Below are 15873 nucleotides of genomic sequence, written 5' to 3'. Positions count from 1 at the left end.
TAGCCTCAAACCCATGCCTGGGCTGCAAAAGCAGCACCACTTGTACATGGGCTGAGTATTGAAGACAGACACATTAACTTGAGATCCAGCCCATGAATAAGAGCTGTGCTGTTTTTGGAAGAATCAGACCCTTTTTTGTAATCTGGACAACCCCTATGGGTTCTTGTGTCCATATGGCAGGAGTCAGGGAAATGTGGATAAATTGAGTCTACAGATTTCTATACCTCCTGGCCCAAATACATGACCTCAGTAGATTGAATTCCTTTTATTTAGATATAGGGCGACAATGCGTTTCGAAGCTGCAACACCCTTTTATTAAGTCTGTGCGGCGGTATCTGTGCCTCCTACCGCCACACAGACTTGAAAAAGGAGTGTTGCAGCTCCGAAACGCATTGTCATCCTATAGCTAAATAAAAGGAATTGTCTCCAATCTACAGAGGTCGTGTATTTGCGCCAGGAGGTATCAAAATCTGTGGACTCCATTTATCCACATTTCTCTGTCTTCTATTATATCACTCCTCCGGAGGACTGGCAACTCCACAAGTGAGGATTGAACGACACCGGCAGCACTGACCATCTTCCAAACACATACCCTCACTAGTGTTGCGCCTATGGTTGCACAATACCAAAAGGTTGTTGCGGGAATCAAAATTTCAATACCCAACCGATACCTTTGTCCCGATAGCGATACGATACCGGGATTTCCAGTTTTTCGATACTGGGCTGCGCAGTTTAGTATCACAGAACATGAGTGCGCTTGCTGTCAGCGCGCTCATGTTCCCTCAGCAGCACAGGGGAGAAGGAAGCAGTGTCTCCCTCCCCCTGTGCCGCACTGCCAATAAAGAGAGAGGGGCAGAGGAGGGGCGTGCGCACTGCGCCACCAATGATAGGTAGACCTTTCATGGGTTCGGACTTTGTTAAGTAGCAGGCTACACAGAGCGGCGCCCAGGGATCTCCCTGCACTTACTATTATTCCTGGGCGCCGCTCCGTTTGCCCGCTGTGGCCCCCAGTATATTCTCCAGCTCTGTATGCTAATTACTACTATCGGAACACCAGGGAGGAGTTATCAGCTTCTCTCCTAGGCGTTCCTTCTCCCTGGCTGTAGCGCTGTCCAATCACTGCACAGAGCTTACAGCCAGGGTGAAGGAACGCCCAGGAGAGAAGCTGATGTCTCCACCCTGGTGTTCCGATAGTAGTAATTAGCATACAGAGCTGGAGAATATACTGGGGGCCACAGCGGGCGAACGGAGCGGTGCCCAGGAATAATAGTAAGTGCAGGGAGATCCCTGGGCGCGCTCTGTGTAGCCGAATACTTAAAGTCTGAACCCATGAAAGGTCGTCTTTAACTTTTAATACAGGAGGCAGGTGCCGGCAGCAGAATCACATAGTCGGCACCCTGCCTCTGAGAGGGAGCTGCGATCAGAGGCAGTTAACCCCTCAGGTGCGGAACCTGAGGGGTTAACTGCCGCTGATCTGCTGCCGGCACCCGCCTCCTGTATTAAAGGTTAATTATCATTGATGGCGCAGTGCACCTGTCCCCCTCAACCCCCCAGTATTAAAATCATTGGTGGCAGTGGTCACAGGGTCGTCTCCCCTCCTCTTCATTGGTGGCAGTGGCAGCTTCTGATCGGAGCCCCAGCAGTGTAATCCTGGTGCTCCGATCTGTTACCATGGCTGCCATGGTAACATAACATCCCTGCTGCTGTGTGTACTATGCACAGGGCAGCAGGGAGAGTGTGAAGTCCTATTCACCCTGATAGAGCTCTATTATGGTGAATAGGACAAGGGATAAAAAAAGATCCCAGGTTCTGGCCCCTAAGGGGGGAATTAGTTATTTAATAAAAAGTTAAAAAAAAATATATATATATATATATATATATATTACGTATAAATCACCCCCTTTCCCATGTTTACATATAAAATATATAAACAATAAATAAATAAACATATCACATATCGCCACGTCCGAAAAGTCCAAACTATTAAAATATTTTTAAAAAAATCTATGCGGTGAACACCGGAACAGAAAAAAAAAAAAAAAACCTGCGATTCGACATTTTTTTAAATGCGGAATGCACGTGGCTTTTTTGGTGTTTTATTTTTTTCACGTGGTATCGAATATCACAATACTTTTTTATGGTATCGAAATCGGATAAAAAAAATTGGTATCGCAACAACTCTACTATGAGCGCCTCTCCCTTTCTTGCCACATATGATATATATGGCAGGAGTAGATTTATTGTACTATACGGCATGTATAGAATACACATAATATCTCCCCTTCTGTATTATACTAAGGTGTAAGAGCTTACCCTTTCATTGGCGTCTAAATGACATTTACTGAAAATTTTGCCCTGCTGGAACTTAACGATACTGACTGAAGACAGGGGGACGACACTGCGCGCTTTCTCAAGGACCTACAAGAAAAGTTATGCATTATAAAAACTAGAAAAACTTACACAGTAGCCTTCTTGATACTGAAATTATCTTTTAGTATATTTAGCATTTTCACTTTTCTTCCATATCTTCCTTAAGCCATAACTTTTTTATATTTCCGTTCACATATCCATATGAGGGTTTATTTTTTTGCGGGACAAGTTGTCCTTTCTAATGCCACCATTAATTAAGGCATACAATGTAGTGGGAGGCGGTAAAAAAATTCCAAATAGGGTGGAATTGGAAAGAAACACAATTCCTCCACAGTTTTTGATGGGTTTTGTTCCCACAGCTTTTTGTTTGCGGCAAAACCGACCCATGCTCTTCATTCTCTGGGCCAGTACGATTACAACGATACCCCATATGTATAGGTTTTTTATGTCTAAATATTGTAAAAATTAATTTAAACTTTGAAAAAAAACTACTTTTTTTTTTACATCACCATATTCTGGCCCCCCTAACTTTTTCATAGTTATATCTACTGAACTGTGTGGGGGCTCATTTTTTGCGGGACAATCTGTAGTATGTATTAATACCATTTTGGATTGTGTGTGACTTTTTGATCATATTTTATAAAAAATTGGCCATTTTAAACCTTTTTCCGTTATGCCCTTTGCCGTATGGGAAAAATATTTTTATATTTTAATAGTACGGGCCTTTTCGGTCACGGTGATACCCATGATGTTTTAATTTTTTGCTATTTAGGTATTATTTTATTATACGGAAAGGGGAGGCGATTTAAACTTTTCTATTATTTTAATTTTTTGTAATTTTTTTTGTAATGATTTTGAAGCTCATATATGAGCCTAAGAAATCTATTTTGAAAAATCATGTATTTTTAAAATGACTTTATTACTGTCTATTGCTCATTTCTTATGTTGGCCTGCCATCTCGTGGCCAAAATAAGAATTGCAGTTTAAATACTGTGGGTCTCTTCAGCGCGACCCAGGGCATTCAAACCTATTACCGGCATCCCCCCCTGCCACAGAGGATATAGGTAAGATCGGTAGTAGCTCGCGCTTCCAGGTTTTTGACACTTTAGATGCCGTGGTCTCACTAGGCATGTAAAGGCTCTAATTACCATGATCAGCATTATTGCAGGTCGCAGTAATTAGCGGCAGGTCTCTGCTGCTTGAAACAGCAGAGACATGCTGGCCGCGACGCCCGCTGCATGTGCATGTACGGCGCTGGTAGCAAAAGGGTTAAAGGATCTGTACAGACACCTGGCAAGTGTCTTAATACTCACTTCCTCATCTGACGTACATAACAAGGACTCAAACTGTCCCGAAGGCACGGTGTCATTCAATCCTTCTCTGGAAACATAAGCAATTTTCTGGCCTGCATTTTCCAGCTCTTCTAGAAAGCTGCAAGAGGGAATATATTAAAAGACATAAAAATGGGCGATCCACAAATGCGGTTGTGTGAATAAGGCTTAAAGGGGTTGTGCCATTAAAAATATTCTGCACTTTTCAAACCAGAACCTGGATCTGAAAACTTTTCTTTTTGGATATAATAAAAAATTTAACACAGCCGCTCAGTTATTCAATAAAATCTATCTGTATAGCGTAGGGTTGTTTCGATACCATGCAAAACCATTGCGATACTCGATACCATGCACATGCAAAAAAAAAAAAAAAGCCACGTGCATTCCGTCCCATAATAGAACGGTCCTATCCAATTTTGGGGGGCAAGGTGACAAAAAAAATAGCGAATCGCGCAGTTTTTCTTTTCTTTCTTTTACAGTTCACCGCATAGCAGAGATTTTTTTATATTTTGGACTTTTCGGACTTGGCGATATGTAATATTTTATTTATTGTTTATATATTTTATATGTAAAATTGGGGAAGGGGGTGATTTATATTATTTTGGTGTATTTTTAACTTTTTTTTTTACAGTTTATTTAATAACTATTTCCCCCCTTAGGGGTAGAACCTGGGATCTTTTAATCCCTTGTCCTATTCACCCTAAGGGTCCATTCACACCTCCGTGGTGTATTGTGGATCTGCAAATTGCCTATTCGGCAATTGCGGACAAGAATAGGACATGTTCTATTTTTTTGGGGAGGCGCGTCCCGGAAGTTTGGGGCCGCGCTCAAGAAATGCGGATGCGGATAGCACATAGTGTTCTGTCCGCATCACGTTCTGCCCCATTGAGAATGAATGGGTCCGCACCTGTTCCCGATATTGCGGAAAGGAAGCGGTCCCATTTACGGACGTCTGAATGGAGCCTTATAGATCTCTATTAGGGTGAATAGGATCTTACACTGTCCCTGCTGCCCTGTACACACAGAAGCAGGGAGCTGACTATGGCAGCCAGGGCTTCAGTAGCGTCCTGGCTGCCATGGTAACCGATCGGAGCTCCAGGATTACACTGCTGGGGCTCAGATCGGAACTGCCACCAATGAGAGGAGGTGAGGGGACTCTGTGGCCACTGCCACCAACGATTTTAATACTGTGGAGGGGAAGGGGCGCACTGCGCCACCAATGTTTTTAATACTGGGGACGGGGGGGCGCACTTGTATTGTATACAAATACAGCCGGCGGCAGAAACATAGTGCCGGCACCCGACCTCTGACAGGGCCCCTGCGATCAGCGGCAGTTAACCCCTCAGGTGCGGCACCTGAGGGGTTAATTGCCTTGGATCGCAGCACCCTGTAAGAGGCAGGGTGCCGGCAATGTGTTTCTGCCGCTTGCATTTGTAATGTATTAAACTGTATTAAACGTTAGTTATCATTGGTGGTGCAGTGGCCACAGCCCCTCCCCTCCTCCGCCCCTCTGCGCTCTCGTTGGTGGCAGCAGCAGCACAGGGGGAGGGAGAGACTGCTTCCTTCTCCCCTGTGCTGCTGAGGGAACATGGCTGCGCTGACAGCAGCAAGATCCATGTTCTCTGATACTGGGCTGTGCAGTAGCACAGCCTAGTATTAATAAAAGGCAAATCCCGGTATCGTATCGGTACCGGGACAAAAGTATCGACTGGGTATCGAAAGTTCCATACCCGAAACAACCCTAGTATAGCGCCACCTGCTGTTTGTTCTTCTCCTTATTTCTCTGTCTACTTTGCTGATGTGGTCACACATGTTCAGTTCCATCCTTCAAGTGCCACCAGCCATATCTACCGTTAGAAACTGTGAAAGTTACAGAGTTGCAGAAGAAAGGACACGCCCCCTGAGCTGCAGCAGAAAAGACACGCTCCCTGAGAAAGGACACGCCCCCTGAGCTGCAGCAGAAAAGACATGCTCCCTGAGAAAGGACACGCCCCCTGAGCTGCAGCAGAAAAGACACGCTCCCTGAGAAAGGACACGCCCCCTGAGCTGCAGCAGAAAAGACATGCTCCCTGAGAAAGGACACGCCCTCTGAACTGTCAGCTTGAAATAATTCTAGAAAAACAACTGGAGCAATGAATGTGGAGATCTCTGGATCCATCTGAGGTACAGGGCTGGTTCTAGCTTTGTTAGAGATTGTCATGTACTATACAAGGTCTTATTTAAATGTTTTACATTTATCGTGCTCATACATTTTTTGACAATTATTATATTTTAGAAACCCGCCTCCCAAAAGTAAGTAAATCAAAGGATGTCCTTTTGTTGGGATCCCAGTGATCAGTCTGGTGGAGGCTGGCATCAAGTGTTTAAAGGGGTTGTCTGGGTTCAGAGCTGAACCCGGACATACCTCCATTTTCACCCCGGCAGCCGCCCTGACATGAGCATCGGAGCAAATCAGACCCGGTGACGTCACCGAACACACTGCCGGGTGGAAGTTTCCGCCCGGCCGTGTGTTATTGAAAACAAAAGAGCCCGTGCCCTGCGCGATTTAGCGCAGGGCAAGGGAGCGCATTGGAGCATGAGATGCTCCGATGCTAGCCTCAGGGGGGCTGTCTGGGTGAAAATAAGGGTATGTCCGGGTTCAGCTCTGAACCCTGACAACCCCTTTAATTACCACACAGCACCATCACAGGTGAAATTGAGCATTACCTATGACCCATTACAATCAATGGGCAGCACCTGTAAGGAGCAAACAGGCCGGGTCCTCCAGAAAAGCAGCCAGGGTTACCTTACCTAGGTCCTTCTGGTGGCAGGGGATGAAGGAACCCGTTCTGTTTAATCTTGGAGGCTTTGGGAGTGTCTGGTCTACTATGCAGGTTATTTGTTTTTTGGAAAACATCCTCCAAATTAATTTCTGCAACCTAGAAAAAAAAAAAAATCATAAAAATAGAAAAAAGAAAAAAAAAGAAAAGAAAAAACTGCATAATTCATAGAGACGTATACATTGCACTTCTCAAGGCATACCTTTTCCGGCCCATGCTGAATGAAGTACTGAGCTAAGTTCAGAGCAGCGACCGCATCCTCCGAGGGATTGTGGCCAACAGCATTATCACACTGAATCTCTCTCCTGCAAAGACAGCATGTTACGTATGGTATGAGCTTGGTAGCCCCCCTGTTACACTGGGGTCCGGCCACTGGCGCAGCCATTTATTGGAAGACTATAGACTACACTGCAGATCTACACATAAGAGCAGACGCTGGTCACTCAAGGTGCTGTCAGACAAACCCTTGTTCTTCCCGACTTCCGAACGTAACGGCTCACTTCCAACATGCCCAATTCTTCTTTCCCTGACATCTTACAGTCTTTGGCCTCATGCACACGACCGTTGTTGTGTTCCGTGTACGTTGTTCCGTATTCCGTGATTTTCTGCGGACCCATTGACTTTCAATAGGTCCGTTGAAAACTCGGATAATGCACCGTTTGTCATCCGTGTCCGTGATCCGTGTTTCCAGTCCGTCAAAAAAATATGACCTGTCCTATTTTTTTCACGGACAGCGGTTCGCGGACCCATTCAAGTCAATGGGTCCGTGAAAAAACACGGAGGCACACAAGATTGTCATCCGCGTCCGTGATCCGTGTCCGTTTTTTTCCTATCATTTGCAAGGCAAACTTGACTTAGATTTTTTTTTTCACTTTTCATGTCTGGTGATCCTCCAAAAATCAAGGAAGACACACAGAAACGGAAACGGACCACGGAACAACGGAACCCCGTTTTGCGGACCGTGAAAAAATACTGTCGTGCGCATGAGGCCTTTATCTGTAAGACAACTGGCTCCAGCGGGAGCTGTTCCCCAATGCTATGCAGACTATAGGGAAACAGGAATGGGATCCCTGCCTCTTACCTTAGCCATATTTCAGACTATGGAGTCAGAAAGAAATTAACTTGTGTGTTCTCTGCTAAATTTCTAAAAGACTGTCAGGCTGCAAATCCTGCAAACTGACAATACCTACTGTATATCTCCTATTTGTGCCATCTGTTTTGGGGCCTAGCATTACTTTAAAGGCTAATTACTGTATTCTACTCATTTTGGGCTAAAAAAAAATATTTGCAATTGGTCTGTATTACAAATTTTCTGTAGTTTTTGTTATACAGGGGTTACATTTCAGTCTCTTTGCAAATTGTCCGTTCGGTTTACTCTGACAGCTCATGTGTAGCTGTTATCTCTGATCTCATACTCATTTAACCCTTAGGATACCAGAGGTTTTTGCGTTTTCATTTTTCTTCCCTATCTTCCTTGAGCCATACCTTTTTTTTATTTTTCCGTACACATAGCTGTATGAGGGCTTATTTTTTGTGGGACAAGTTGTACTTTCTAATGCCACCATTTATTATGGCATACAATCTAGTGGGAAGCAGGAAAAAAATTCCAAATGGGGTGGAATTGGAAAAAAATAACAATTCCTCCACCGTTTTACGGGGTTTTGTTCCCACAGCGTTCCATTTGCGCCAAAACTGACCTATGCCCTTCATTCTCTGGGTCAGTACGATTACAACAATACCCCGTATGTATAGGTTTTTATGTCTAAATAGTGTAAAAATAAATGTAAACTTTGAGAATTTTTTTTTGCATCACCCCCTTAACTATTATAGTTATATCTACTGAGCTGTGTGTTTCTTTTCACCCTTTAGATGCAGTGATCTCACTTGATCACAGCATCTCAAAGGTTTAATGACCGCGATCGGCAGGCACCATGTTTGTACTTTGCTCCAGCGCCATACACATGTACGGCACTGGTAGCAAAGGGGTTAAGCCATATTCTTATCCGTTTGATAACAATTTAGCTAATGAGTCTTTATGAGGTCAGGACATCAGGGATAAGGGCTACACATGAGCCATCATCTGACGGGACTCAACAGAAAATGACAGTCTGCAAACAGACTGAAATGTAACCCCTGTTTCACAAAAACTGCTGAAAATTTTTGATAAAGACTAATTGCAAAAAAGATTTTTTGCCTAAAACGAGTAAAATGCAATCATAAAAAATTGCCTTTAAAGTAGGCGACCCATGGTGATCAGTCATAACTGTTATATATCTATTGCATGAGATTTACACAAAAACTGAGCACAAAGAGAAGAAATCTAAGACAAAGACAAAATAAGACAAAGCTTTGTACTTTAGAATCTCTTGCGCCAAGAACTTCAATCTAAACTTCATTCCCAGGGATCGGGCAAATAGCAGCGCTGTGTCAATGACATTTGGATGGATCATCTGTAAGGGAAGAGAATAGTCACTAGGGTCGAGTCACCAATGCTAGATACCGGAATGCAGGGGTGGACTGGGAACTTAAAGTGACCCTGGAAAAAAACCTTAAAGTGGTCCCATGTTGTAGGTGGGTCCAAACTGACAGAAAGTGGGGCAACACAAGTGGATAGGGACGGCCTAAGTAGGCAGGGACAAAATAAATAGTTGGGGCCAGCAATACCATAGTGCAGCACAAAATACTACCCCAGCAGAACCAAATACAACAGTGCAGCAGAAAATACCGCCCCAGCAGAACCAAATGCCACAGTGCAGCACAAAATACTGCCCCAGCAGAACCAAGTACCACAGTGCATTACAAAATACTTCCCCAGCAGAACCAAATACCACAGTGCAGGACAAAATACTGTTGCCCTCGCCACAGTATTTAACTATGTCATTGTCCTGAGGTTGGTGATACAGTTGAATTCAAAAAGGCACATACAGCCATTGGCCAGGTGTATAAGTGCCTGATGCTCCTACATTAATTAATGCTGAGAGCATGAGATCATCATGTACCTGGCTGGCGGCCATGAGGAGGGCTTGGGCGGCCTTCTGGGTGTTGGTCCACCAGGAAATTTCCCTGTAGGGTCTACGGCCAGTCCACCCCTGCTGGAATGATGCACAATGTCACGACGAGCACCTACCTGCAGAGCTTGCAGGTCATTATTTAACGAGTGACCCACCAAGATGGCATCTGGAGGAAGAAGGCTTTTTAATTTTTCTTGGACATCCGTTAACTTTGTTTTCACAGGATGAATCATCTTTCTAGTGATCCCGGAGAACCTGACCACACGTAAAAGGACAGAAGTGTGAAAATTGTATTGTCCAGAAATAAATGTCCTATGGAATAGACAACTTCTTTCCCTATACTATTACGGGTAATGTACGTCACAGAGGGGCCCATCTGAGCCAGAGCCACCATGTATCACTCATCCTGTCCAACCATTCATCTAAATGACCACCAAACAATGCTACATTTACCCTGCTCGGAGCTTCAAAAGCAGGACTTAAAGCAACTGATCTGTGAAGTTGTCATAGTAAAGCAACCCCTTTAAAGGTGTTGTCCGGGCTTTTAATATTGATGACCTATCCTGTATGAGGAGACGGCGGGCGCATAGCGCATGTGCCGTCTCCCGTCTCTCTTTCTGCTCACTGCTGCTATGTCTATGGTAAAGCAGCAGCGAGCAGAAGAGAGACGGGAGACGGCACATGCGCCCGCCGTCTCCTCATACAGCCGATTGGCAGGGGTGCCAGGTGTCGGACTCCCACTGACCTGACATTGATGTTCTATCCTGAGGATAGGTCATCAATATTAAAAGCTCGGACAACCCCTTTAAGTTTCATTATCCCTGTAATGCATTATGAACATGCCCTATTCTCCCACAGTTAAAGGCAATGTCCACCTTTACGACCACTTTGCTCCAAAGAATCTAAAATAACAGATGAACGTTGTAAACGGTTTGCTTAAAAATCTCCACCCGCTTTGTGTATACAGCTCTTACCTAGATATGTGTCGCCATGGTTACACACTATACAATTTTATAATAGTAGTCTGGTCCTGCAGTCATACTCTCTCCCATCTATTCCTTACTAACATACTCTAGGTAGGTAACCAAGATGTAGGGGGACAGATGGGAGGTAGTGCAACTGTGGGCTAAGACTACACAGGGGCTGTTTGTAGTCTGTTTCCATGGAGACAAATATTCCAGATTAACAAAACATGTCAGAAAAAAATTGCTGGACCAATGATTTTTTACAAAGCGTTAGATAAAAACACAAACATTGGAGAAAAAAAAAGAAAAAAAAAAAAGATGCAGAAAACACAGAATTTACGGAAGAATAAAATACCTGGTCATGTAATTTATAATGGGATTGATGGGCTTTACCAGTTCATCCATAATGCACTGGCCTTGGGCATCCACTAACGACACTCTGGTCAGCTCACTCCCTTTACAGGTCAGACACTGCGGGCAGGAAAATGCTGGTGTAAGAAAAGAGCCATGAACTGGGCAACACGATAGCGTCCTACATCATCATGACATCGCAGCATCCACATGACATTAAATCAGCAGGCTACAAAACATTGCCGCCGCCTGGAAATCACAACAGGACACTTGAAATATCCCTTTAAGCCTTCCACGACCGGAGGTTTTTTTGTTTTTGCATTTTCATTTTTCTTCCCCATTTTCCTTGAGCCATTACTTTTTTTATATTTCAGTTCACATAGCTGTATGAGGGCTTATTTTTTGCGGGACAAATTGTACTTTCTAATGCCACCATTTATTATGGCATAAAATGTAGTGGGAAGCGTTAAAAAAATCCAAATGGGGTGGAATTGGAAAAAAAAAAACGCAATTCCTCCACCGTTTTACGGGTTTTGTTCCCATGGCGTTTCGTTTGCAGCCAAACTGACCAATGCCCTTCATTCTATGGGTCAGTACGATTACAACGATACCCCATGTATAGGTTTTTTAAGTCTTAATAGTGTAATAATAAATGTAAACTTTGATTAAAAAAAAATATATTTTTTTTTTACTTCACCATATTCTGACCCCCATAACTTTTTTATACTTATGTCTACTGAGCTGTTTAGGGGCTTATTTTTTGCGGGACAATCTGTAGTTTTTATTGATGCCATTTTGGAGTGTGCGTGACTTTTTGATCATATTTTATTTATTTTTTGGGGGTAAGAGAAGCAATGAAAAAAAATTCAAATCGGCCATTTTGACCCTTTTTTCCGTGACGCCATTCGCCGTATTGGATTTTTTTAATATATTTTAATAGTATGGGTGTTTTCGGTTGCGGTGATACCCATGATGTTTATATTTATTATTATTTAGGTATTTATTTTTTTATTATACGGAAAGGGGGTTGATTTAAACTTTTATTTTTTTAGATTTTTATATATTTTTTAACATTTTTGTTTTAATTTTTGTGATGATTTTGAGGCTCATATATGAGCCTATGAATTATGTTTTTTTAATTTTTCATTTTGTTCTATCAGGGATTTTTAAAATGCCATTTAAACTGAATATTGCTCATTTCTTATTCTGGCCTGCCATCTGGTGGCCAAAATAAGAATTGCAGCATGAACACTTTCAGCCTCGTCAGCGAGGCTGAAAGTGTTCAGCGCAACTACCGATGCCCCAATTGGCCTCATGGGGCATAGGTACAAAGCATGGATCTCACTTGATCGCGGCATCTAAAGCATTTAATTACCGCGATCAGCATTATTGCCGGTCATGGTAATTAGCCGCAGGTCTCGGATGTTTGAAACAGCATATATCTGCCAGCCATGGCGCCATGTTTACACATTGTTCCACATGGTGCTGGTAGCGAAAGGATTAAAGACCATCAGAGGACTGGAAATTAGAAGCGATAATCACCCCAGAGAAACCTTTACATCGGGTTCTGAAATGGGGAGATATCAGGGGCATTTTTGTATATCCCCCCTTACCAATTTAAAGGGAGTCTGTCAGCAGTTTTGAACCACAGTAAACTGCTGACAGCACTAGGTCAGTGCTAGGGTTAGCAGAACAAACATACATTTTGTGGAATTTTTGTCAGAGGTAGTGTGAATATGAAGTTTTATTCTGCCAGATTCTGTTCCTGCAAGGGCCCAGGAGGCAGGGCTTAACTGTGCAGTGCTCTCTGCATTGAGATGGTTCACAGCCTCTGCTCTGAGTGACAGATGTAGCGGTCTCCTGAGTGAATGCTACAGCTGAGGGGAGAGGCCGTAAAGCAGCTCAATTCAGAGAGAACTTCACAGTGAAGCTCTGCCTCCAGTGCAACTGCAGGACAAGAATCTGGTCCTTCATATTCACACGAATCCTCATAATTAAAGCTCCACAAAATGTATGTTTGTACTGCTCTCCCCAACCCCTACCTAGTGCTGTCAGCAGTTTAGAATGATCAAAACTGCAGACAGAATTCCTTTTACATAGTAAAACCGTGGCTCAATTTAAAGGGGTCGTGTCACAAAAAATATTCTACATTTTTTTCTTTTCAAACTAGCACCTGGATCAATAGACACACACCTTGAGCTGCCAGCCTAAAAGAAATCTGGCAGAACAATTGGATTTGTGAACGGGAAGATCTCTGGATCCATGTGAGGTACAGGGCTGGTTCTAGATGGTCATATGTGATAGGATGTCCGATTTTCATTTTTTTACATCAATCATGGATGGCATAACCCCTTTAAGAACGTAACGCTGTACTTTAGTCTTCCAATTTACACTCTTTGGCCCCTCTAGGCCCACTGCACTGTGGTCTTAAAGGGGTTGTCCAGGATTTTACTACTGATGGCCTATTTAAAGGACAGGCCAGCAATATCTAATTGGCAAGGATCCAACACCCCCCACCCCTGCTGATCTGCTGGTTTAGGAAAGCTCTTGGGCTGCAACTACACAGCTCCGTCCATTGTGCAGTGCTGCTGATTAGTGAGGGTGTCAGGTAACCTGCCGATCAGACAATGATGGCCTATCCTGAGGACAAGTCGTCAATACTAAAACTCTGGACAACCCCATGCACAATACATAATAGGGACCTCCTAACTGCCCCCCTGGTGGCAGACACATCAGGTATGCTGGATTTCAGTGTGCCTATTCTTTTATTAGATAAGCAGCTGGCAGGCATAATGAGCATGCAAGTGTGTGTGGGGGGGGGGGGGTGTCAGCTTAATTTAGTGATCACTAATACGCCTTTTTAATGACATAAACATAGGGGGTTTAAGCTAAACAGCTGGCATGTACCCAAAATGGTGCATTAAAAACTAGAACTTGCCCTGCAAAAAGTAAGACCTCATACAAGTACATTGATGAAAAAAACAAAAAGTTATAGCTCTTGGAATGCGACTTTTAAAAAATGTGCGTGGTCACTAAGGGGTTATGGGTCCATTCACACGTCCGCAACTGGTTTTGCAGTCTGCAATTTGCAGATCTGCAAAACACGGACACCGCCCATGTGCGTTCTGCATTTTGCGGACCGCACATGGCTGGCACTATAATAGAAATGCCTTTTTTTGTCCGTGGCTGCGGACAAGAATAGTATCTGGGGTGACGCCCGCGGACCGTGCACCCACACCTCTACGCAGTGCCATCCGATATCTACAACAAGAATAGGACATGTTCTGATTTTTTGCGAGGCCGCGGAACGGAAGTGCGGATGCGGACAGCTCACGGTGTGCTGTCCGCATCTCTTGTGGCCCTATTGAAAATGAATGGGTCTGCACCCTTACTGGTTAGCATTGGTCTTTCAGGTACTTGCCATTTCACAATCCAGACCAAACAGAGGGCTACTATCCGTAGGTCGCTCAGTGCACTTGGTATGAACATAGTTATTTGTATCGGATAAGCCTGCAAATAATAGAAAGAAAAAAAACATTTTACCCGTTCACTGAAGGTTATAAAATACATGTTATCCCGATTCGCTGTCTGTCAGTCATGGTGATTTCTCCCTATACAGATCAACCTCACATAGTATGACAAGAGTAGAACCTCAGTATGAAAGAGGGTTTTGATTTTCCATATGAACAAATCATTTTACTTGGAGTAAAACCCCTTGTCGGTCATCTTGGCATTACAGGGCAACTTCTCGTGGTCACCCGGTCACCCACCAGTACTAAATGACAGAGCACATTACACTGCAGTTAGCTTGTGTCACCTCCTGTCGCCGGTACAAATGTAGTCAAGTGAAATTATTAAGAATTCTGTAGGGAAAAAATATAAGACTGGGAAAGTTTAGTTCTATACACTGACCTACAAGCGGATAATTATTGTTCCTCATCTCCTCCTCAGTAAGTAGGTACCTGGTCAGGCTATGAATTTTCGTTCCATATCTTTGTAGGATGGGGTCATGAGACTTTGTGGGCTTTGGTATTGCAATGAAATTGTACTTCTGGTCTGTAGAACCTAGAAATATGGTTTCCCAGGTTAGGTCTCATCATTACAGGGGCAGATTTTGCATTCACATTCTGTTTTGAGCCATGTTCCTCAAGGTTCTCTATCCTTACCAAACAAAAAAAGTCATACACTGCTCCATAACGGTCCAATAATATTACTGTATAACACATAATCATGTAATTGAATATTCTAATGTAGATGGACCGTACAATACCTTCAGGGCTATGCTGACTATTCGTTTGCTTCTTCTGGGCTGGAACGTCAGGATCATTCAACCCAAGAAGAGAAGCAAGGAAATCACTGGGGGGAGGCGGCAGGCTGAATCTCTACAAGACAAAAAATGTAATATATGGGTATAAGCAGTTGTAGGAATCTAGAATATAAGTGCTGTAGCAAACTCACTCCATCCAACCCAAATTTAAAAGGGAACCCGTCAGGTCCTTCAAGCTTTCTGAGGGGAACATAACGTAAAGACAGACCCGATGATTTCAGCGGTCACTTGTACATTAATGTGTCGTTTGAGAGAACTTACACCTTATTCCGGGCCGTTCATGATATATGCCCCCCCCCTCCAGCCACTTTAAAGGGGTCTGTCTTTACGTTATGTTCCCAGCTTTCTCCTTATTACTGAGCACAGGGAGAAAGCTGTCAATCAGTAGCTGAAGGGTGCCGAGGGCCCATACATCATGAATACTTTGGATTAGTAGCACTAGCCACACATAAATCATTTGGGTAACCCCTTTAAAGGGAACCAGTCACCATGAACATGCAGTGCGATCGGCGGGCATTGTGTTATAGAGCGGTAGGAGCGGAGCAGATTTTATCGTAGGCTCAGGAGTCATGTGGGTGGTTCTAATCAGTGACCTGTCAATCACTAAGCAGGACCGCCAACATGACTTCAAAGCTCAGAAAGAGCAGAGATGTAAATGTATAAATTGCAAGTTTCGCTGAACCTTTTCCCATAAAACTA

At 43.6% G+C, this 15873-nt stretch overlaps 1 protein-coding gene across 3 annotated transcripts in view; it reads right to left on the bottom strand.

Annotated features, from left to right (window-relative positions):
* Positions 1-15873, bottom strand: part of REXO5 (RNA exonuclease 5) — a 41854-nt gene that overhangs the window by 20509 nt on the left and 5472 nt on the right. For all 3 annotated transcript variants that reach the window (XM_040441066.1, XM_040441068.1, XM_040441067.1), the window contains exons 5-14: positions 15118-15229; positions 14760-14912; positions 14269-14357; positions 10852-10967; positions 9648-9786; positions 8876-8970; positions 6723-6825; positions 6492-6619; positions 3684-3801; positions 2314-2418 (exon numbers count right to left, since the gene is read on the bottom strand). In XM_040441066.1, the coding sequence (XP_040297000.1) occupies positions 2314-2418; positions 3684-3801; positions 6492-6619; positions 6723-6825; positions 8876-8970; positions 9648-9786; positions 10852-10967; positions 14269-14357; positions 14760-14912; positions 15118-15229 (1158 nt within the window). The remainder of the gene's footprint in view (positions 1-2313; positions 2419-3683; positions 3802-6491; positions 6620-6722; positions 6826-8875; positions 8971-9647; positions 9787-10851; positions 10968-14268; positions 14358-14759; positions 14913-15117; positions 15230-15873) is intronic.

Source organism: Bufo bufo, chromosome 7 (assembly GCF_905171765.1).
Source record: "Bufo bufo chromosome 7, aBufBuf1.1, whole genome shotgun sequence".
Classification (NCBI taxonomy): domain Eukaryota; kingdom Metazoa; phylum Chordata; class Amphibia; order Anura; family Bufonidae; genus Bufo; species Bufo bufo.
Note: the sequence above shows the minus strand (reverse complement) of the source record. Positions and strands in the feature narration are given on the sequence as shown.